General features: G+C 35.6%; 1 protein-coding gene across 6 annotated transcripts in view; it reads right to left on the reverse strand.

Moving 5' to 3' along the window:
- The window catches only part of ATP11B (ATPase phospholipid transporting 11B (putative)), a 135,023-nt gene that overhangs the window by 19,944 nt on the left and 91,160 nt on the right, over window positions 1-23,919 (reverse strand). For 5 of the 6 annotated variants that reach the window (XM_073232005.1, XM_073232002.1, XM_073232003.1 and 2 more), the window contains 5 exons: window positions 22,912-22,971; window positions 11,969-12,096; window positions 10,838-10,976; window positions 1,751-1,816; window positions 1,123-1,226 (listed from right to left, as the gene is read on the reverse strand). In XM_073232005.1, coding sequence (XP_073088106.1) covers window positions 1,123-1,226; window positions 1,751-1,816; window positions 10,838-10,976; window positions 11,969-12,096; window positions 22,912-22,971 — 497 coding nt within the window. Of the gene's footprint in view, window positions 1-1,122; window positions 1,227-1,750; window positions 1,817-8,666; window positions 8,751-10,837; window positions 10,977-11,968; window positions 12,097-22,911; window positions 22,972-23,919 lie in introns of those variants that run through there. The other variant, XM_073232006.1, reaches the window with a different exon arrangement.

The following is a 23,919-nucleotide window of genomic DNA, read 5'->3' on the forward strand; positions in this document are numbered from 1 at the left end:
TAACTCATAAAACAAGATAGACTTTAATTGTTAAAAATAAAATCCAATTACTTTTAATGACAACTACAGTTTTTAATATTACGTAAGTGGCAAGTAGTTGACTAGATAACTCTATCTTAGTGGTAGGTTATCACAAAAATTGTCATTAGAGACTTAAGAGACCAAGAAAAAGTACGTAACAAAGCATTTTCTACTAAACAACTAAATATTAATGACCCAAATTTTAGGTTGAAAAGCTCTACTTAGAGGTTCTCCTCTATAAACATATTTTAAAATAAATGAATCCACAGATGCTTATTCTACACAGTTTGCAGGTACTGTCAAGATACTCTTTTCTGGGTTTTTGTATATATTACCTCAAAAGAATATGGGGAAATACAGAAAGAAATGGAGAAATAAAGAGGATTAAAAACAAATACATGTCATAAGCAAATGATATTCCTAAGAGTATCCTTTTATGATCCTAAGTGGAAGTTAACTAATTCAAGGTTTTTTTTTGCCTAACTTTGATAATTTTTTGCCTGATACAGGGATCAAAGACACAACAGACAAATATAAATTCTCCAAATGAGAGACTTTAGTTGTCCATCACTTATCAAAGAATCTTAGGAAAGGCATTAATTTTTAATCTATTAGAGCTGCTCTATAGTTGATTTAACCAATGAAGATGAAGCATTTTTGGATGAAAAGTTAACTCATTCATGAAAATGTAATGGTTCTATGTGACTTTTTTTATTATTGACATTAATAAATAATTTAGAGTTAATATGTTAAGTATAATGAACATTTATTATGGAGTAAAAAAATTGGGGTTTAAATTCTAGCATTGCTACTTTTTAACTTTTGTGATCCTGGGGCTCGGTTTCCTATAGAAAAAATGGGGAAAATAAGATTATTGTGATGAATCAATCTCGTATCCTAGGTAAAACACCTAGAATGTAGTAGATATTTAGTAATTGTTAGTTTCTTTTTTCTCCACATCAAAGACCAACTGAAAGAAGTCAATTTATTATTAGGATAGGGTCTCAAAATTATTCTGAGCAGAGTTGGTACATTATATAATCTATCACAATAAATATTAGAGTTGAGTCAATATAATAAAAATACAATATAGTCACTCACCAGAGAATCCCTCCATAAAACAAAGAAAATACAAAATAGAATATAATAGATCCCCAGGTAACAAGATGGTTAATCCAGGTCCAAAAACGAGTTTCCAAAGCCATCTTAAAAAAAAAAAAATCTTTAATATAAATAATACTTACATTAACCTCTCAGATAAAACTCAAGAATAAAATGTACTAACAGTAAGTGATTAATGCTCCTACGGTAAAGTCTGTCAGAAGATAAATATTAATGAAAGGGTCCTGGTATGAAACTGGACAATTTCAAGTTTATAATAGTTTTTCTTCTGTGAGGAAGCAGCACTAAATTTCCTAAGTATTTTATTCTCAACTCTAAAACAACTTTTATTGTCTAGCATTATATAGAGAAGCAAAATTTCAGAGATGAGTACTGTGGGATTAACCTTTATTTAACCATAAAAATCACCTGAGGCTTTCCAAATTAATGAACTTAAAAAAGGATTTTTTGACAAAAATTTACATGAATTATTAAAATTGCAATCAGTGAATTATTCCTGACTATAAAGGGATAAAGGGGAAATAGCTATCAATGACTAATGAAATAAAATTAACTATGAATTATACAGACATGAAACCTATCCATGTTTCTAATTTCTGTACCATACCTTTACTGTGACTGTAATCACCATGACTGTGAAAACCAGGGTGCCAAATGTCCAGTTTCCAAACATCTGAATAGAAAGAATAAACTATTGTTGTATTATGTGTTAATATGATGCTCAATCAGATTACATTTGAAATTTGTGACTAGATTAGTAAAGTTAAAAGAGAATGAGAAGAAACACCATAAAACATATTATGTTTATTGTTATGCAAAATGGTCCTAAAAAATTTTTTTAAATGGTCCTTTGAATAACATTGTCAGACTGGAAGTACAAAGATGGGTTTGAAATTATGTGGCACTGACTGTTTTTAGTTAGAATAATAAACATAGTTGTTAGTGAGTGCTTTATTCCTGTTACACGGTGAAAATAACAAAACTCTGTTCAATCACAGTTATTTTCTGAAACCATTCCAACCAGAAGTTACAAGATCATGTACTACTGTATTTCTGGACACAGCTCAGGCAGAGCAGGACAGAATAAATTTAAACACAAAACCAATACCTGACAAGATAAAGGCCTGCGGAATTACTCCTCAAAGGATTCTATGTAAAAATGCAGTTAAATTCAGTCATAAAGCATTCCCCTGGGCTTTATGGCCAAAACTTACTAAGGTTTATTAAAAATGCAGAATCCTTAAAGAATGTCAGGATTTAATTTCCAGAAATAATACAACCAGAAGCTTATGTTAATTTAGTTTAGAAAGTATTCAGTCTTTACCGTTGGTTTAAATAACTATTTAAAAGGCTTTTTTTAAATTTAGAGATTTCTAACAATTACCACTTACTTGATAAATTACTGAACCTCTCCGTATTTCATTTTTTTCATTTGTAAAATAGGAAAAAACTTTACAGGTTTCTGTAAGAATCAGGGTATGCAAAAAGGATAGGTGCCTGGTATGTAATAAACACTCAATAAATAATAGTTTTTATCATTAAAAAAATGAAACATCAATTAACATTCCTTTACTTGAGAGTATTTTCGGAGTTTGTCAAGAGGAAAAGAATGGAAAAGGCTTATTGAACTCCTCCCTATGTTCCTGCTCTTATCTCTAGAAATGACCTGGAAATACTGAGGATCTCATTCAACCCAGTTCTTGGAGGAGTGCCAGTCTCTTCTTTCAGGACTATGGGGACAAATATTTTATGCAGCCAGGGAATCTGTGGCTGGAAGTGCTAACAACTACACATCTATCCCACAGCATTTTTACTGGGCTCAGATTGGGACTAATAATGTGGTACCTTTTTTAGAAGCAGAGGACTTAAGGACCCCTCTTGCATTCATGGCCCTAGAGGGAGCTGTAGAAACACATTCACATATTCATTTTTTTTTTTTGTAAAATTAGCAAAAGTAATGTATTTCAACAGCAATCAATCAGTTGACTGCTGTCCTTTTTCATTCTGACTTCCTTTTGACTAGCTGGTGATGAAATAAACGGCAGTACACTTTTCATTTTGGGGATCTGGCTAAAGAGAAATTGAGTTGGAGTTACCATACTGGCTTGGGTTAAATGGGACTTATTTATGTCACTCACAGTCACTTTCACATATATGTAAGTTTGTACTTTAGTTGTATATTTTGTTCCCTTAAAGCAGGCCTGTCAAAATGTGTAAACTTTAAATTCTACTAAACTTGGCTTTGCCTGCTCCAAAGAGAGATGCTCAAAACACCTTCTATCACAATCTGCCTTTTTCTGGATCACTACTTCTACTGAATTTGTTACCTAGTTATTTAATAAAGCCAAACTTGTACTCTAAATAGATTGCTCATTTTTCATCTGTATACTCAACAAACAATAATGGAGTATCTATTATATGCCAAATATCATTCCAGACCTTGGGGATAAAGCAGTGGCAAGATAAAGTTCCTTGACCTAATGGAACTTACCAATAGTGGAGGAGACAGATAATAAACAAGTCAACCTAAAAAATATATATTTTCAGGTAGAGATTAGTGCTTTGAAGAAAACTAAAAGGAGAGTGAGTGGTCAGGAAGTGATGGAGGGTGAGTGAGATACCATTTTACTGGAGTGGGCTATAAAGGCCTATGATGACAGTGATATTTCAGCAGACCTGAATGAATGAGAGTCAGTCATATGACCATGGAAGAGAAAAGCATCCAAGTAGAGAAACAGCAAGTACAAAGGTCCTAAAGCAGAACAAATTGGTCTTCGCAAGTAACAAGAACACAAGTGTGGCAGGAAATAGAGTCCAAGAGGTAGATAGAGTCAGGTAACAGTGGGATTTTTTTTTACTGTGATAAGAAGTCACTGGATGATTTTGAGCAGATCATTGAATGTATGACCAAATCTTAATTTTTAAAAGATCTGAGACTTGTAAGTACTTGTAAGTGGGGAATGTTAGTTCTTTGAACCTGGGGAGAAACTGGTAGAGGTGTAACTGGAGTTTTCAGCAAAGAAGCAGTGTTTAAATCATGGTAAGGAAGAGTTCACCCTGTGTACAGATAAAGAAAAAAGATGGTGTAGCACTGAGCCCTAGGCCACTGCTCCATTTAGAGCTGTGGTTCTTAAGCGGGGATGATTTTGCTTCCCAGGGAACATCTGGTTGGATCTAGAGACATTTGGGGTTGCCTTCACTCGGGGGTATGTGCAAGCCTGTGCTACTAGTATCCAGTGGGCAGAAGAGAGGTACACTGCTACGTACCCTACAGTTCACTGAATGAAAACCCGTAACAAAAAATTACCTGGCTTGAAATGTCTTTAGTGAGAGACTGAGAAACCCTGATTCTGGGGGTGGGAAGGAAAGGCTGAAAAGGAAGCCAAAGGAACAGAAGTTGAGGGAAGATGATGTGACAGGCAGGGAGGCTTCATGAATTGTGCCTGATGGTCTAGCTCTTAAAAGCTGAGACATGCTCCTGGATTTAGCTAGGCAGAGGAGGCTGGTGACCATAGAACATGGTTTTGATGGGACTGCTGGGGGTGAAAGCCCCATAAGGAGTACATTCCAGGGAAAAGAGGACGCCAGCAAGTAGATACAGCAAAAAAAAAGATAATTAAATTAGCGTTACAGATGCACAGAAAAATGTAGCCAGATCAGTTTCTGGGTCAAGGAACTGTAATTTTTATTAGAAAATAGGAGATACTGGACCATTTTTATATGGTGATTTGTTTGATCCAATAGAGGATGACTGATGATGAACGAAAGAGAAGATAACGACAGCAGTGAAGTCCAAGGTTAGGCAAGAAGGGGTTTAAGAATAAACAAAAGGTAAAACCTTTTTCTGTATCAGGTTTAACTTAACTATACACCTATCTATAAAAGAATTACTTTCCCAGTTGTTCAGTTGTCCTGTACAAACTCTGTTATAGATTTTAAACATTTGACCAATTGCTGGGTGATACCTCAAGAAGCAAGGAATATTTTTCTGTTCTCCTCTAATGTATACTATATCTCATTTTCTATTAATTTCCTGGAATATTATTAGTGTTTTAAATATTTGTCTCATGAATAAATGAACATACAGGGAATTCTATAGTGAACTAGATAATCAAAGCTATTTTAATCATATAACCTTTTATTAAATCTTTATCTACTTACAGGATTAAACTGCATGTGTGTTCTTGAATGACCTGATTAGTAATTACAATGGTTTAATAATTTTAATTGAAATAAAAGATTCTGCATTCTCTGTGGAATACAGGTACAAAATAGTATATTTGTAGTCTTAATACAGAGTTCTTACTATTTGTTGGTTAGCTTTCAACAACTGATGACATGTATAGTATGAAAGAGTAGTTAAGGACAGGAAATAAGGGGAGAAATTATTAAAATCTCAAGAAAAAAACTGTAGTAGGCACTACAAAAAGGCCTATTTTCCTTTTTCTCTCACAATTACAACCTGAAATTTCATACCTGCAATCTATTTGGTGTTGCTAATTATTTCCCCCTCATTTGACAAAAGGTCCAGACAGACATAGGCTTGATAAAAAGGAAAATAGTTTCTCTTCCTTAATCCTTTCTTTCTCAATTAATTTTTAATGTGGTGGAATAATATATAATATATATTTTAGAAAGGTACTGAGGGTCTGACATTTCTAGCATCTCCAACAGAGAAGTTTAACTGGAATTAGAATACACTGATGGCTTTTCCCTTTTTCTTCCAAGCCTTTATTTTTTGAATCTCAATTATTTTAGTTTTTCAAACTGGGCATTAACTCCATAAAGAGGAAAGAAATCACTAAAGGTAGATATTTTCCTCTGGGTTCTTGTATACCTCAAAAAGCAAAAATGAAATGAACAAACATATTAAGCCTTATTTGGGTGGGATCTCATTTTAAACAGTAGTTACTTAGTTTATAAATTTCTTATCGGACCACTGAGAACAAGTACAACAGATTTTAGTGCTTGAGTTCCTAGTTAGAAAAGGATTCTTTTTTTCTTTATCTTCTTTCTTCTGAAGTATTTGGTTGAAACCACTACTGACGCAGAATGTCATGGAGTGCTGGAATGGGAATCCAGCTACCTCTGAAACTATTCTCTGGCTATCCTCCTCCTTGCATCACCTTAGCTCTCCACTCTCATCATTCGACTATGGCTCCCTCCTTTCTGTTTCCTTCATTATCATGTTCTCACTCTTCTAATACACTCTTACCCAAGCTGGGAGGCCTTTGCCGCTGTGTTCTGTGGCCATCTGCTCTAACTAGAGGTGAACTCTTTTAATCTGAATTGTTCCTATCACCTTCTTTATTATCTATAATCTTAAATAGCATTTTCCTTACCTATAATTAATTAAATAGCTTCCTGGGAAGAGAAATACTTCCTAGCTGAGATCACAGAAAGACAACATAAGCTATTCCCAAAAATATTCTGGACAACAGCAACATTGTTAGAACTAGTACGTCCTAAGATGAGAAGACTTATTCTAGACAGCAACAGATGAGACAAAGTCTTTTGTAAAAAACACAGTCATTTATTTTCAGTACCTCTCTAATTTACAGTATACTTAATAAATATTCTTCACTGGTATTTAGCTTCCCATTATTTAGCTTCAAAAAAAAAAAGGTTTCATAGATATTCAAATTTGCAGAAAGTAGAATGGTAATTGCCAAGGGCTGGGAAAAGGGGGAAATAGGTAGTTCTTTAATGGGTATAGAATTTCAGTTTTGCAAGATGAAAAAGCTCAGATCTGTTGCACAACAATGTGAATGTACCTATCTCTACTGAACTGTACTCTTAAAAATTTAACATGGTAAAAAAAAGGTATCAAATTGTGTATTTTAGATATGTACTGTTTAGTATATATCAATTATACCTCAAATATTTTTTAAAAAAGAGTACATGGAAGTTAGTTTTTCTATTACTTCTAGAGGACTTCAAATTTATCTAAAGTTCTATCAAAAATTTTAACAAGTATTTTATAACAATTTTACCTTTTGTCAAAATTCTATTAATAAAAAAGAAATGGTGACTGTACTTTTCTATAAAGACTGTTTAAAACACCAATTCAAAAAAGGTTGATACTGTTGGATTACAGAAGTAAAAGTTTTACGTTAAGTCAATATTTAACTTTGAAAAATAAAATGAAAAAGATTACCCAAACAATATATATTCATCAAATTACTAATCCGTGACGTTCTGACAAATGTTTGTCATGGTACTGCCGTACTGTAATGACAAGCCCATTTTTAACTCATACTCCAAATACTGTATTTTAAGCCTACATAAGAATAGGCAAATTTAAATTTAACTCTTCTACTACTTTAAAGAAAAACAATTAAAAATTAGTTACTAGTTCAGTCCTCTTAATCTATTTTTGTTCTCAGGCAACTTGGTAAGCAAACAGCAACAGTTAAGGAGTGCTCTTTAACTGGTGCTGGAGGCAGAGACCCGCACACAGGAAAGCAGACTTGGACCCACACACAAACAGGTGCACAGACATGTCATACACATTCTTCCAGCCTTTCCAAATCTCAGAGAAAATGAATCAGGATTCTTATATTTTACTAAGGAAAAGGAAGACTCATTAAAAAGATATGAGATAAGTATATGAAGAATGAAAAGTTCTTTCCTAACTTAAAGAGAAATTAAGAATGAGTAAATACATTTGTTGAAAATTACTAATGCCTATAAATATTCATGATACTAATAGACAAAAAACAGGGGTTGAATCTTTACTTCCTCTCAACTATCCTTCCCTGCCTAAGACACCAAACTAATGCAATTCCTTCTGCTTTTCTCAGGATCACTTGTTTGCATCAACTTCATCTTTACATCCAGATACTCTATTTCCCAGTACTTTCCCCAATAATGTTTTCTACTCCAGGCCCTTCAACTGTTTGTAGATTTCTCAGGAATACAAGAATAATTATTGGAAATCAGAAAGCATTCAACACATACACAAGCTCACAGACTAGATGTTTACAAAGAGTTTCAGTACAGGGAGATGTAAAAGGCTGCTGGAGCTAAAGGACAGGGGTCTGTGGGTTCAACCCTGAAGGATAGATGGTCATAAGAGTAACTTTGGGAAAAAGCGGCAAGAGCACTCTAGAGGAAACTTAGCAATGGCTTGGAACTAGAAATGAGCACAGCATGCTCTGATGTTCTGAGAGATCCAGCAAGGGCAGTTTAATTTACACAGTTACAAAGGAGGGCTTTTGGGAGAAGTAGATCAGGTGGCACTGGGTAGGACAAGGTTTGCAATATAATGATTCTATAGTAAAAATGACAACTAATAATAAGATTTACTGAGTACTTCTGGAACTAGCCATAATGCCTAATTCTCTACATATAAAACATGTCATTTAATCCTTATAGGAAATCTATAAGGTAGGGATTATGCTCCTAATTTGGCAGGTGAGGAAACTGAGTCTTAGAGAGGTTAACTAACTCACCCAAATCCCTCAAATGGTAACTTCAGGTGTCAGGATGGGAAGCCAATCTAATTGATTCCAATGTGTGCTTCTTTTTCCCTCTACCTAGTATTGAGGGCAGGGAGTGGTAGAGTAATTTTTGGTGGTATATATATGGGTGCTAAGGCTGGTAGGCTAAAAGGGGAAAGAAGTTAATGATTTACAATTTGAGTTAAAAAAAAGAACAATAATTAACAGGTGTAAAGAGGGAAAAAAACCCAACTTTTTTAGTAAAGGCTGAACAATTTACTCTTCATTCAGATTTTATGTTTGGTATAAAGCATGCTCAAGATTTGACTTTAAAAAGAATTACTAAAAACTAGAAACAAACTTAAATTCTCAAATTAAGGGAATACTTAAGTAAATTATAACATGTAATACAGTTCTTGTAGCCACAGAAAATATTTTTGACACTTTTCTACTAATATGGAAAATGCAGGCTATAATTAGGGGTAATTATAAGGCTATAATTGAGAAATAAGTGGATATAAAGAGGCTGATGAAAAATAGCAAAAAAATTAAAAAATGGAAGGAAACATGTTAAAATAATAGATGTAATTATATGTGGGTGCAGGAAAACAAGTGACTTATTTTTTCCTATATATTTCAAATTCACCATAATGGGCACGTACTACTTTTAAAATCAGAAAAGAAGTAGTAAACTAGCAACAGAAGATCTTTTTAATTTCCTTTTTATCTAATGGCATCTATCTTCATAACTTTTTTCCCCTTTTCATTCTGTCCAGTTTTCACTCACTCATATACCTGTGTTTGATAGTCCTTGCACAGGTGACAATTCTACGCAGAAGAGCAATGGCTAATACATGTTTCTCAAACGAATTTAGGATCATGGCTAAGCACACAGGCTTTTAAGTGATACACGTCTCACTTTGAATTCTACTCTTGTAATTTACCTACTGTGCAACCTCAAGCAAGTTTCTGAACCTTTCTGAATTAATTTCCTAAAAAAAGTACTACATGATATTTTCCTCAAAAAGGGTCATTATGATTTAATAAGCTAATACATATAATATACTTGGCACAGAGAAAAAACTCAAAAATGGGTAGTTATCATTTGGGAAGTGTTTTAACCATTATGCTACACAAACAAGATTCATAGTTTTGTCCAAACCAGGCTAAATACGTCCCCAAAAGTGAATTGGCAGTAATATGTACGTTTCTACTCTACTCCCTAAAGACATCTGCATGGTTAAAACCTTTTTACAACTGAAATCCATTTCCTTCATTGCACTTGCATATTTTGTTATTATTTTATTTGTTTCTTTTCTGTATCCTTTATAGACTCTAAGCTCCATGACTAAGTGTGTTATAATTACTCTCATATATCCAGAGACTAGTATAGTACTTGGGAATGGTTGGTCCCTAATAATGTTTGTTGAACTAATCAAACTGTATATTCACGCATTTGCAAATCTTATATTTGTGTCTCCAAATATATTTTGCAATACTTAAGTACTACCAATGGAAAAGGGAAAGTGAAGGTGATAAGCATTTCCCATCTACCACAGTACCACTGTCATTCCTTTCCTCCTAACCCATCTAGCCAACTAGAGAGAGAGGTCTTGTTCTGACAACAGTCTCTTACCATGAGCACTCCAATAACAAGTAACAACGCTACTTTGTGGCACTCTTTCCCAACTTCACATTTTTAAAAAGTGGCAGTTCTAAACACTAAGTACATCCTCAGAATTGCTAGAGTGCACTGATGTCACAGGAAGCACTTCCTAAGCATACCACAAAAAAAATTCATGGAATAAAAAGCAAAAAACTAAATAAACATCAAGTCCTCATTTCTCATCTGAAAAAGGTGGGTGATGGCGAGGATTATTGTGAGGATTAATGGAGATGAGGTATGAAAAGCACTTAACAATAAGCACAAATAAACAGGAGCTATTATTAAAAATGCAATCCTGAAGTAGTGAACAGCATGCAGGGGCGTGAACATACCACCTTGGGTAAATTAGTAGCAAAACTGCCTAGTAATTTGAGTTTCATATTAAAATTACATTGTATTGCCTTTCTGTTTTAATTTTCATTTGTATGAAACTTTATTAAATAAAAAAGCTTAAAACCTTTCCATAACTGCATTTTAATACCTGCTGTTTTAGTTGAATTTTACTTTTATTTTTTTGGCAAAGTTATCAAAAACCAAACTAAATCAAATTATTAACAAACACTCTTTAAAAAGCTATGTATTTTACCTGGCCATTTCCAAGCAGAGATGTATCTTTCCCTATTAGAAAATAGGATCCAAAAAAGAAAATAAAAGCATGACTGAAACCCAGGATAGTCCAATAAACAAATGTTTTAATGCTTAGCTGATGGTTTTTACTAATGTCTCTGTAAATTAAAAAAAAGAGAAAAAGGAACAGATTTAGACTCATATTTATTGTCTACCTACTAAATGATTATTACAGTTTGATAATTAAAGACCAAGATGGATTTTTAACTTAAAAGTTCCTTGAAAATATTAACAGAAAGAATGAACCTGAATTTACAAATCACTGCCTATAATATACATCTGGGTAACAGCTTACAGTTCACATATATATTCAAATACATTTTCTCGTTTGATAAATATGATACAGGCATAATATTTAAGTTTAACGGAGAAAAGTTGATTTATTTATATTATATTCTGTTTAAACATTTAATCACTCTGTCATGATTGTGTTTTTAGTGGAGTCATTTATAAGTTTGGTTCAGTACTAAACTCCTAATTGACTTTATGTCCATCACCAGCTATTACAGGAAGAACAGTCCGCGAATTTTGGATAAGCCCAGTCCTAAGAATCCTGGGCAATAAAGGTAAGTTACAGTCATTTCTAGATAACTGAATCCCTCTACTTAAGTGGTCAGGTTAATGTGGGAACTATAATCACGTGGTTCTGGGAAGCAGGAATAACCTAGCAGATCTGGCATGGGGATTAATATTCCCAACCTGCATTTTGCACTGATCACTACTCACAAGTTTGGCAATACCAGAACACTGAACTCTAGGACAAACAAGTAGTGAATTACTTTTTTTGTGCACATGAACTAGAATATTACTGGTCTGCAACAGTAAGTGCAAATTACACAACTGCCCAAAGCATTCCTAGGATGAAAGTGTTCATTCCTAAAAATACATCAGAAAAATTATTCATTATTCTTATTTTCTCTTTCATGTTCAACAATTATAAACATACAATTATTTTCCTTAGTAAATTAATCACCAAGACACACCCTAATATACTTGCTTATTTTTAAGATACTTAAAAAAATTGGTAACTGTGTAATATACAATTTGCCAGCAGGAAAGTTAAGGACATTCAATACTGGAAAATACTTACCGATAGAGGGTGGGCTTGTTCTGTAATACATGAGGGTCTATATGCTGTTCCAACAGACTGTATATCAGAATAGGTAGGGAAGTAAAACAAATATTGTATAAAGTCAGGTACACGCCGTCATAGAGTGTCTAAAAGGAGAAAGTGGTAGGAATTTAGAGATTCTAAACTACGTGTTACTATGATGTATATAATCACAATGAAGTATATTAAAAGCACAAAACCTACAGAGCTGTTTAAATTGGTACAAAAATCCACTTTAATAATTCCAGTTTGTTTCTTAATTTAGACATAAACACATAATGATCCTAGATTTATATTTTTGGTGGGAACTGGAACATTTTGTTATGTCAAGTGTCTCTGGAATTATGGTGAAAGCAATCTAAATTTCAAGATTCTCCACAATTTGGTCACTGGGATGTAATTTCACACAATTCTCGTACATGCACTCTAGGCTTATTCCTATTCTTTTTTTGTTGTTTTCTCAAAAACCATTTTTATTTATTTTTTATTAAGGTGTTATTGATATACACTCTTATGAATGTTTCACATGAAAAAAACAATGCGGTTACTACATTTACCCATATTATCAAGCCCCACCCATACCCCAATGCAGTCACTGTCCGTCAGTGTAGTAAGATGCCACAGATTCACTATTTGCTTTCTCTGTGCTACACTGCCTTCCCCGTGACCCCTCACACCATGTGTATTAAACATAATACCCCTCAATCCCATTCTCCCGCTCTCCCACACCCCTTTGGTGACCACTAGTCCCTTCTTGGAGTCTGAGTTTGCTGCTGTTTCGTTCCTTCACGTTTGCTTCATTGTTATACTCCACAAATGAGGGAAATCATTTGGCATTTCTCTTTCTCTGCCTGGATTATTTCACTGAGCATAATATCCTCCAGCTCCATCCATGTTCTTGCAAATGGCACGATTTCTTTCTTATGGCTGAATAGTATTCCATTGAGTATATGTAGCATATCTTCTTTATCCATTCATCTACTGATGGACACTTGGGTTGCTTCCCTATCTTGGCTACTGTAAATAGTGCTGTGATAAACATAGGGGTGCATATGTCTTTTTGAATCTGAGAACTTGTATACTTTGGGTAAATTACAAGGAGTGGGATTACAGGGTCAAACGGTATTTCTATTTTTAGTTTTTTGAGGTACCCCCATATTGCTTTCCACATGGTTGAACTAGCTTACATTCCCACCAGTAGTGTAGGAGGGTTCTCCTTTCTCCACATTCTTGCCAGCATTTTTTGTTCTTAGTCTTTTGAAAGCTGGCCATCCTTAACTGGTGTGAAGTGATACCTCATTGCGGCTTTCATTTGCATTTCCCTGATGATTAGAGATGTGGAGCACCTTTTCATGTGCCTGTTGGCCATCTGAACTTCTTTTTTGGAGAATTGTCTCTTCATATCCTCCACCCATTTTTTAATAGGGTTTTTTGTTTTTTGGGTGTTGAAGCGTTTGAGTTCTTTACATATTTTGGATGTTACCCAGTTAATGGATATATTGTTTACAAATATATTCTCCCATACTGCAGGATGCTTTTTGGTTGTTGATGGTGTCCTTTGCCTTACAGAAGTTTTTTAGTTTGATGTAGTCCCATGTACTCATTTTTGCTTTTGTTTCCCTTCCTCGAGGAGATGCATTCAGGAAGAAGTTGCTCATGTTCATATTCAGGAGATTTTTGCCTATGTTGTCTTCTAAGAGTTTTATGGTTTCATGACTTACATTCAGGTCTTTGATCCGCTTTGAGTTTACTTTTGTGTATGGGGTTAGGCAATAATCCAGTTTCATTCTCTTGCATGTAGCTGCCCAGTTTTGCCAAAACCAGCTGTTGAAGAGGCTTTGATTTCCCCATTGTATATCCATAGCTCCCTTATTGTATATTAACTGACCATATATGGTTCGGTTTATATTTGGGCTCTCTAGTCTATTCCATTGGTCTATTGTTCTATTCTTGTGCTAGTACCAAATTGTCTTGATTACTGTGGCTTTGTAGTAGAGCTTGAAGTTGGGGAGCGTAGTCCTCCTAGCTTTAGTCTTCCTTCTCAGGATTGCTTTGGCTATTTGGGGTCATTTGTGGTTCCATATGAATTTTAGAAAGATTTGCTTTAGTTCATTGAAGAATGCTGTTGGAATGTGAAAGGAATTGCTTTGAATCTGTAGATTGCTTGAGGCAGGATGGCCATTTTATTTTTATTTTGGCCATTTATTTATTTTATTTGGCCATTTTATTTTTATTTAATATAAATTATATGAGCAACACTGTGGTTGCTAGATTCCCCCATTATCAAGTCCCAACCACATACCCCATTATAGTCACTCTCCATCAGCATAGTAAGATGCTATAGAATCACTACTTGTCTGCTCTGTGCTTACAGCCTTACCTGTGCCTCTTGCCCCTACATTATGTGTGCTAATCGCAATGTCCCTTTCTCCCCCTTATCCCTCCCTTCCACCTATCCTCCCCAGTCCCTTTTCCTTTGGTAACTGTTAGTCTATTCCTGAGTTCTGAGTCTGCTGCTGTTTTGTTCCTACAGTTTTCTCTTTGGTATTATACTCCACAGATGAGTGAAATCATTTGATACTTGCCCTTCTCCACCTAGCTTATTTCAATGAGCATAATACCCTCTAGCTCCATCAATGTTGTTGCAAATGGTAGCATTAGTTTTCTTGTGGCTGAATAATATTCCATTGTGTATATGTACCCCATCTTCATCCATTCATCTACTGATGGACACAGTTCATTCCATTTCTTGGCTATTGTAAATAGTGCTGCGATAAACATAGGGGTGCATCTGTCTTTTTCAAACTGGGCTGCTGCATTCTTAGGGTAAATTCCTAGAGGTGGAATTCCTGGGTCAAATGGTATTTCTATTTTGAGTTTTTTGAGGAACCTCCATACTGCCTTCCACAATGGTTGAACTAGTTCACATTCCGACCAGCAGTGTAGGAGGGTTCCCCTTTCTCCACATCTTTGCCAACATTTGTTGTTGTTTGTCTTGGATGGTGGCCATCCTAACTGGTGTGAGGTGATATCTCATTGTGGTTTTAATTTGCATTTCTCTGATGATTAGCTATCTGGAGCATCTTTTCATGTGCCTGTTGGCCATCTGAATCTCTTCTTTGGAGAAGTGTCTGTTTAGATCATCTGCCCATTTTTTAATTGGATTATTTGCTTTCTGTTTGTTGAGGTACATGAGCTCTTTGTATATTTTAGATGTCAACCCCTTATCAGATATGTCATTTATGAATATATTCTCCCATACTGTAGATGCCTTTTTGTTCTACTGATAGTGTCCTTTGCTGTACAGAAGCTTTTTAGTTTGATATAGTCCCACTTGTTCATTTCTACTTTTATTTCCCTTGCCCATGGAGATAATGTTGATGAAGAAGTTGTTCATGTTTATATTCAAGAGAGTTTTGCCTATATTTTCTTCTTAGAGATTTATAGTTTCATGACTTACATTCAGGTCTTTGATCCATTTCAAGCTTACTTTTGTATATGGAGTTAGACAGTAATCCAGTTTCATTCTCTTACAGGTAGCTGTCCAGTTTTGCCAACACCAGCTTTTGAAGAGGCTATCATTTCCCCATTGTATATCCATGGCTCCTTTATCATATATTGACAATATATGCGTGGGTTAATCTCTGGACTCTCTATTCTGTTCCATTGGTCTATGGGTCTGTACTTTTGCCAGTAAAAAACTGTCTTCATTACTGTAGCTTTGTAGTAGAGCTTGAAGTTGGGAAGCATGATCCCTCCTGCTTTATTCTTCCTTCTCAGGATTGCTTTGGCTATTTGGGGTCTTTTGTGGTTCCATATGAATTTTAGAACTATTTGTTTCAGTTCGTTAAAGATTCTGTTGGTATTTTGATAGGAATTGCTTGGAATCTGTAGATTGCTTTAGGCAGGAGGGCCATTTTGACAATATTAATTCTTCCTACCCAACAGCATGGGATGAATATCCATTTATTAGTGTCCTCTTTAATTTCTCTTAAGAGGGTCTTACAGTTTTCATGGTATAGGTCTTTCACTTCCTTGGTTAGGTTTAGTCCTAGGTATTTTATTCTTTTTGATGCAATTGTGAATGAAATAGTTTTCCTGATGTTTCTTTCTGTTAGTTCAGCGGTAGTGTATAGAAACGCAACAGATTTCTGTGTATTAATTTTGAATCCTGCAACTTTGCTGAATTCAAACATAAGTTCTAGTAGTATTGGAGTGGATTCTTCAGGGTTTTTTATGTACAATATCATGTTATCTGCAAACAGCGACAGTTTGACTTCTTCCTTACGAATCTGGATGCCTTTTATTTCTTTGTGTTGTCTGATTGCTGTGGCTAGGATCTCCAGTAAAATGTTGAATAAAAGTGGGGAGAATGGGCATTTTTGTCTTGTTCCCAATCTTAGAGGAAAGGTTTTCAGCTTCTAGCCATTAAGTGTAATGTTGGCTGTGGGTTTGTCATATATGGCTTTTATTATGTTGAGGTACACACCTTCTATACCCATTTTGTTGAGAATTTTTATCATGAATGGATGTTGAATTTTGTCGAATGCTTTTTCAGCATCTATGGAAATGATCATGTGGTTTTTGTTCTTCTTTTTGTTGATATGGTGGATGATGTTGATGGATTTTCGAATGTTGTATCACCCTTGCATCCCTGGGATGAATCCCACTTGGTCATGGTGTATGATCCTTTTGATATACTGTTGAATTCTGTTTGCTAATATTTTCTTGAGTATTTTTGTATGTATGTTCATCAGGGATATTGGTCTGTAGTTTTCTTTGTTTGTGGTGTCTTTGTCTAGTTTTGGTATTAGAGTGATGCTGGCTTCAAAGAATGAGTTTGGGAGTATTTCCTCCTCTTCTACTTTTTGGAAAACTTTAAGGATAATGGGTATTATGTCTTCTGTAAATGTCTGATAAAATTCAGCAGTGAATCCATTTGGTCTAGGGCTTTTGTTCTTGTGTAGTTTTTGATTACCGCTTCAAATTCATTGCTGGTAATTGGTTTGTTTAGATTTTCTGTTTCTTCCTGGTTCTTGGAAGGTTGTATTTTTCTATAAAGCTGTCCATTTCTTCTAGGTTATTCAGTTTGTTAGCATATAATTTTTCATAGTATTCTCTAACAATTCTTTGTATTTCTATGGTGTCCATAGTGATTCTTCCTTTCTCATTTCTGATTCTGTTTATGTGTGTAGACTCTTTTTTTCTTGGTAAGTCTGGCTAGGTGTTTATCTATTTTGTTTATTTTCTCGAAGAACCAGATCTTGCTTTCATTAATTCTATTGCTTTATTCTTCTTGATTTTATTTATTTCTGCTCTAATCTTATTATGTGCCTCCTTCTACTGACTTTGGGCATCATTTGTTCTTTTTCTAGTTTCATGAATTGAGTTTAGACTGTTCATATGGGATTGTTCTTCTTTCCTGAGGTAGGCCTGTATTGCAATTCCTCTTAGCACAGCCTTTGCAGTGTTGAATTATTGTTGTCATTTGTCTCTATAAACTGCTTGATCTGTTTTTGGTCATTGATCCATTGGTTATTTAGGAGAATGTTATGAAGCCTCCATGTATTTGTGGGATTTTTCATTATCTTTGTGTAGTTGATTTCTAGTTTCACACCTTTGTGGTCTGAGAAACTGGTTGGTAGAACTTCAATCGTTTTTAATTTCCCAAGGCTCTTTTTGTGGCCTAGTATTTGATCTGCTCTTGAGAAGAATGTGTATTCTGCTGCTTTTGGGTGTAGAGTTCTGTAGATGTCTGTTAAGTCCATCTGTTCTAATGTGTTGTTTAGTGCATCTGTCTCCTTACTTATTTTCTGTCTGGCTTATTTGTCCTTTGGAGTGAGTGGAATGTTGAAGTGTCTTAGAATGAATGCACTGCATTCTATTTCCCCTTTTAATTGTATTAGTATTTGTTTCATGTATGTCGGTGCTCTTGTGTTGGGTGCATAGATATTTATAATGGTTATATCCTCTTGTTGGATTGACCTCTTTATCATTATGTAATGTCCTTTGCCTCTTGTGACTTTCTTTGTTTTGAAGTCTATTTTGTCTGATACAAGTACTACAATGCCTGCTTTTTTCTTCATATCAGCTGAATGAAATCTCTTTTTCCATCCCTTCACTTTAAGTCTGTGTATGTCTTTGGATTTTAAGCAAGTCTCTTGCAGGCAGCATAAAGATGAGTCTTGTTTTTTTATCCATTCAGTGACTCTATGTCTTTTGATTGGTGCATTCTGGCCATTTACATTTAGGGTGATTATCAATAGGTATGTACTTATTGCCATTGCAGGCTTTAGATTCGTGGTTACCAAAGGTTCAAGGTAACTTCCTTACTTTCTAAGAGTCTAACTTAACTCACTTAGTGTGCTGTTACAAACACAATTTAAAGGTTCTTTTCTGTTTCTCCTCCTTTTCCTTCCTCCTCCAGTCTTTATTTATTAGGTATCATATTCTGTAGCCTTTGTGTATTCTGTGATTGACTTTGGGGGTAGTTAATTTTGCATTTGATTACTAATTAACTGTTCTACTTTCTTTATGGTGATTTTATTATCTCTGGTGAGAGCTATTAAATATTAGGAACACTTCCACCTATAGCAGGCCCTCCAAAATACACTGTAGAGACAGTTTGTGGGAGGTAAATTCTCTCAGCTTTTGCTTATCTGAAAATTGTTTAATCCCTCCTTCAAATTTAAATGATAATCTTGCCAGATAAAGTATTCTGGGTTCAAGGCCCTTCTGATTCATTGCATTAAATGTATTATGCCACTCCCTTCTGGCCCATAAGGTTTCTGCTGAGAAGTCTGAAGATAGCCTGATGGGCTTTCCTTTGTATATGATCTTATTTCTCTCTCTGGCTTCTTTTAATAGTCTTTCCTTATTCTTGATCTTTGCCATTTTAATTATTATATGTCTTGGTGTTGTCCTCTTTGGGTCCCTTGTGTTGGGAGATCTGTGCATCTCCATGGCCTGAGAGACTATCTCCTTCCCCACATTGGGGAAGTTTTCACCAATTACTTCCTCAAAGACACTTTCTATCCCTTTTTCTCTTTCTTCTTCTTCTGGTACCTGTATAATATAAATATTATTCCATTTAGATTGGTCACACAGTTCCCTCAATATTCCTTCATTCTTAGAGATTCTTTTTTCTCTCTGTGCATCAGCTTTTTTGTATCCCTCTTCTCTAGATTTCATTTATCATCTCCTCCACCGTATCTAATCTGCTTTTAAAACCTTCCAGTGTATGTCCCATTTCTGATACTGTGTTCCATAGTGACTAGATATCTGACCGTAACTCATTCCTGAGTTCTTGAATATTTTTCTGTACCTCCATGAGCAGGTTTATGATTTTTATTTTGAAATCTCTTTCAGGAAGATTGATGAGGTCAATTTTATTTGACTCTTTCTCTGGTGTATTTATGACTTTTCCTTGAAGCAGGTTCCTTTGACATTTCATATTTGTATGTGGTGCTATCTAATGCACAGAAGCTCTACTCTCTGGAGCTGCTCAGCCCCTGGAGCAATGTTGGTGGTCACAGGGGAGTGTGTTGGTGCCTGGGGGGAGGAAAGAGCTGTTTCCTGCTTCCTGGCTGCTATGCCTCTCTCCACTGCCTGAACCAGTGGGCCGAAAACACAGGTATAAGCCTTCATGGTTTGAATGTGTAGCTGCTGTAGGCAGGGCTTCCCTCCAGCTGGCCTAATGCCAGGGCAGAGTTTGCCGGTTTGCGAGCCAGGCATGGGCTGGCCAGGAGGAAGGCGCAGCAGGCTGTTTATCATGGAGGGGGGCCTTGGAGTAACGTGGCCAGCCAGGGGTCTGGAGCACCTGAAGATCATGAAAGTTTCCAACCTGCTGGGCAGTGTGCACCCAGACAATTTTGTCTGTCCTTTCTCCTGAGCAGTAATCTCAATGCAATCCTTGCCCCTTTAGCAGCCCTCTCGCTGTTAAGCAGTCTCTCAGACTACCTGCCTTTCTTTTGTCCCAGAGCAGCCGTATATGGATCCCTGTTTTCCACAAGTGGCTGGAATCTCAGTCTCTCCAGGTATTCTGCCTGTCTTAGCTTTCCAACTCCCCTAATCACCAGAGCACCATATAATGTAGTTTTGTGCTCACAGAGCAGATCTCCAGAGGTAGGTGTTCAGCAGTCCCAGGCCTGCACTCCCAACCCACTCCATTTCTCTTCCTCCCTCCAGTGAGCTGGGGTCGGGGATGGGCCTGGGTACCACCAGGCCATGGCTATGGTATGTTACCCTGTTCCATGAGGTCTTTCTTTTCTCCAGGTATATGCAGTCTGGCGCAGCCCTCTTTCCTGTTGCCCTTTCAGAATTAGTTATATTAATTTTATTTTTGTATTATATGTGGTTTTAGGAGGAAGCCTCTGTGTCACCTCTTATGCTCCCATCTTTCATCTCTATCCCTCAAAACATTTTATTTATTTATTTATTTTGTTATCATTAATCTACAATTACACACAGAACATTGTGTTTACTAGGCTCCCCCCTTCACCAAGTCCCCCCCATAATTCCCATTATAGTCACTGTCCATCAGCATAGTAAGATGCTGTAGAATCACTACTTGTCTTCTCTGTTGTACAGCCCGCCCCATGCCCACCCCAACATTATACATGGTAATTGTAATGCCCCCTTTCTTTTTCCCTGCCCTATCCCTCCCTTCCCACCCATCTTTCCCAGTCCCTTTCCCTTTGGTAACTGTTAGTCCATTCCTGGGTTCTGTGCTTCTGCTGCTGTTTTGTTCCTTCAGGTTTTCTTTGTTCTTATACTCCACATATGAGTGAAATCATTTGCTACTTGTCTTTCTCTGCTTGGCTTATTTCACTGAGCATAATACCCTCTAGCTCCATCCATGTTGTTGCAAATGGTAGGATTTGTTTTTTTCTTATGGCTGAATAATACTCCATTGTGTATATGTACCACGTCTTCTTTATCCACTCATCTACTGATGGACACTTAGGTTGCTTCCATTTTTTGGCTATTGTAAATAGTGCTGCAATAAACATAGGAGTGCACCTGTCTTTTTCAAACTGGGCTGCTGCATTCTTAGGGTAAATTCCTAGGAGTGGAATTCCTGGGTCAAATGGTATTTCTATTTTGAGCTTTCTGAGGAACCTCCATACTGCTTTCCACAATGGTTGAACTAATTTACATTCCCACAAGCAGTGTAGGAAGGTTCCCCTTTCTCCACAACCTCGCCAACATTTGTTGTTGTTTGTCTTTTGGATGGTGGCGATCCTTACTGGTGTGAGGTGATATCTCATTGTGGTTTTAATTTGCACTTCTCAGATAAAATGTTTTTGTAGGATGCTTCATCTATACAAGGATAGCAGTCCTTTTTACGCTAGATTAATTGTAGCCTAGAGACACTATCAAGTTTCTTGCCTGAAAAGAGGGAGTTTTATACATTCCAGGTCTAAAATGGGTAGAGACTTTTCAGACCCACTGTGGCAATCCTTTTAGGGTTTCTGTTCACAACACACATTCTTTCGGAAACTAGCAGGTGGCCCTCAATCATCATGTCCAGGAGGAAATCCAGCTTGAAGGCAGAAGTCATGGTCTTGGTGCATGTGCGGCGCGGGCAGAGGGAGGTGGCTGTGTGCGCATCCGAGTGACCACGGGAGGCATGAGACATGCAGGGACACGGCCGCCAGAGCCAGCACTTGTCACATTCTCTCCCGACCATTCTCTGCCAATAACCTCCGAAAGGTGGGGCTCTTCCTATTCTTTGTTATGTTACAGATGTAGGTTTGCTTTCATCTAAGTCCTATACTTCCTTTGTGGCATGATCCATGAAGCTTTAAACACTTGTTCAAGTCCTTTGTGACAGCTTCCTCTTCTAAACAGTCACACGTGCTACCGTTAGCACTAACTGCTCACCACTTTGCTATGCTTCATACATTATTTTATTAATATTGTTTTATTGATACTGTCTTTCAAATTACACTGTAAATTTTCTGAAAACCTAATCAAAATAGTTAGGTCTCCTTGTAATATACTCTTCCAACATTTTATTTCATTCAGGTTGGCAAATATTGGTACTGGCAATGAATATCCAAGCATTTGGAATCTAGACTTAGATGCTATAAATAGGGGAAAAACAATGATTAAGGATAGAAATAACTCATGTAAAACCTAAGATAATTAAGCTCTTGCTGGTTCAAGAAATTTGGATAAATGTCTTAACTAGAGATGTATAGTGTGACATGTGAAGGGTTTTTAATTAGGCAGAAGCAATAGGTTCAAGTACAGCTTAGTTACTAACTTAGCTATGTGATCTTGGTCAAGTTAATCTATGTGGATTTCAATTTCCTTTTCTGTAAAATAAGACAAGAGTAGATCTGGAATGGCAAATATGTGACATGAGTACAACCAAGACCCACATGTGCTCATTATAGCTATTGCTAACTAATTACAGAGCTTTCCCTCTGAGCTTACAGCTTCAGAACTCTTTTCAATAGAGCATTCCTGGTGGCCTCTATCAATTATTTAGAGTTAGCTTCTGAGGTAAAGTCTGTATGTTTATCCCTGGATTCAGTCACTAAGGGTCCTTCCCAGTCTAAAAAAAATTCTATGAGACAAAAAATAAATAATGAGAGAATTCCCCAATAGTTATCTGGTCTGGCTTGATAAGGAATTTACAGAAATATTATACCTAAACTGAAAAAGTAGTCAAAATTCTCTCATAAGCTGTTAAGAGTTAATATCTATTTTTAAAAGACATCATGATATTAACACACACTTCAAACTGAAAATCAGAATAATTATGAATGTTATACTGATTTAAATAATAGTAATTAGGAAAGTTTTATCTAATTATCTGCTGGACTGGGAAAGTGAAGAAAGTCTCTCCAGGTATCCAAAAACTGAACACACTTCATTTTAAAAGGATAAAACAAAAGCTTTTATTTACTTACTTGCTGAGAAAACAAACAGTAGAACTGATATAAAAATTGGGGTGTGATAAAGCACACATTCTGAAAAACAAGATTAAATGGAAATAATTAAAATATTTGGGTCTACAAGAGACACAATTTCTAAAAATGGCCATTAAAGAGCCCAGAAGCACAATTTCAGCTGATAAGTTAAGTAAAAGATTGCCTGTAAGAACTTCCCATACAAAATGGGAAAATAGGATTCCTATTAAATTAAAAGTGTCTAAAAGTACTCTAAGCAGCCCTGCAAATGTCAAATGAAAATAGCCTCGGACTATTACTGCCAAGCAATAACATAATTTTGAATTTACAACCACCCAACTATTATTTAATACTTTTCATATATAGTACAATAAGTAAGGTTTATTTAAACTTAGTAATAGCTTAGCAAAAATTTTTAGAATACATAAATGGGACTATAAAAACATCTTTCAATTTCAATACTCTATGTCACAGGAGAAGTTATAATAATAAGCTAGAAAAAAACTGCCACCATCATCTATTATCAATTTGCAGTCTGTGTTCTTTCATTGGCTTGCAGCTATTACTTAATTATAGTAATGTGTGCATATAAGACACTTTGGACAATTAAATGTCTTGGTTCTTACAGGATTTTAACAAGCGTTCTATAGAGCCACGCCTTCCCCTAAAGGGTCAAAAAATAAGAATTGTAGTTTAATATAGTTTAGTTAGAATCCTACGTAGTTTATTTTATGATTTAAAACCTCCATCCTAGTAGTTTATACATCTTTATAGAGTACGAAATGGTTATTTATGGCACACAAAAAAAGATTAAGAACCTCTGCTTAAAAGCCATCATATTAAAGTTAAAACTTATTACTGGTACAGGATAAAATAACATTCAAGGAATCAAATTGTGCTCTAATTTGCAAAGAATTTTTATGTATCACTTTTAAGTGTAAATTTTAATGTGTGTAAAATTTATCTATCTGTGTAACCACTACCACAATAAAATTAGACAACTTATCA

Source organism: Manis javanica, chromosome 3 (genome assembly GCF_040802235.1).
Source record: "Manis javanica isolate MJ-LG chromosome 3, MJ_LKY, whole genome shotgun sequence".
Classification (NCBI taxonomy): Eukaryota; Metazoa; Chordata; class Mammalia; order Pholidota; family Manidae; genus Manis; species Manis javanica.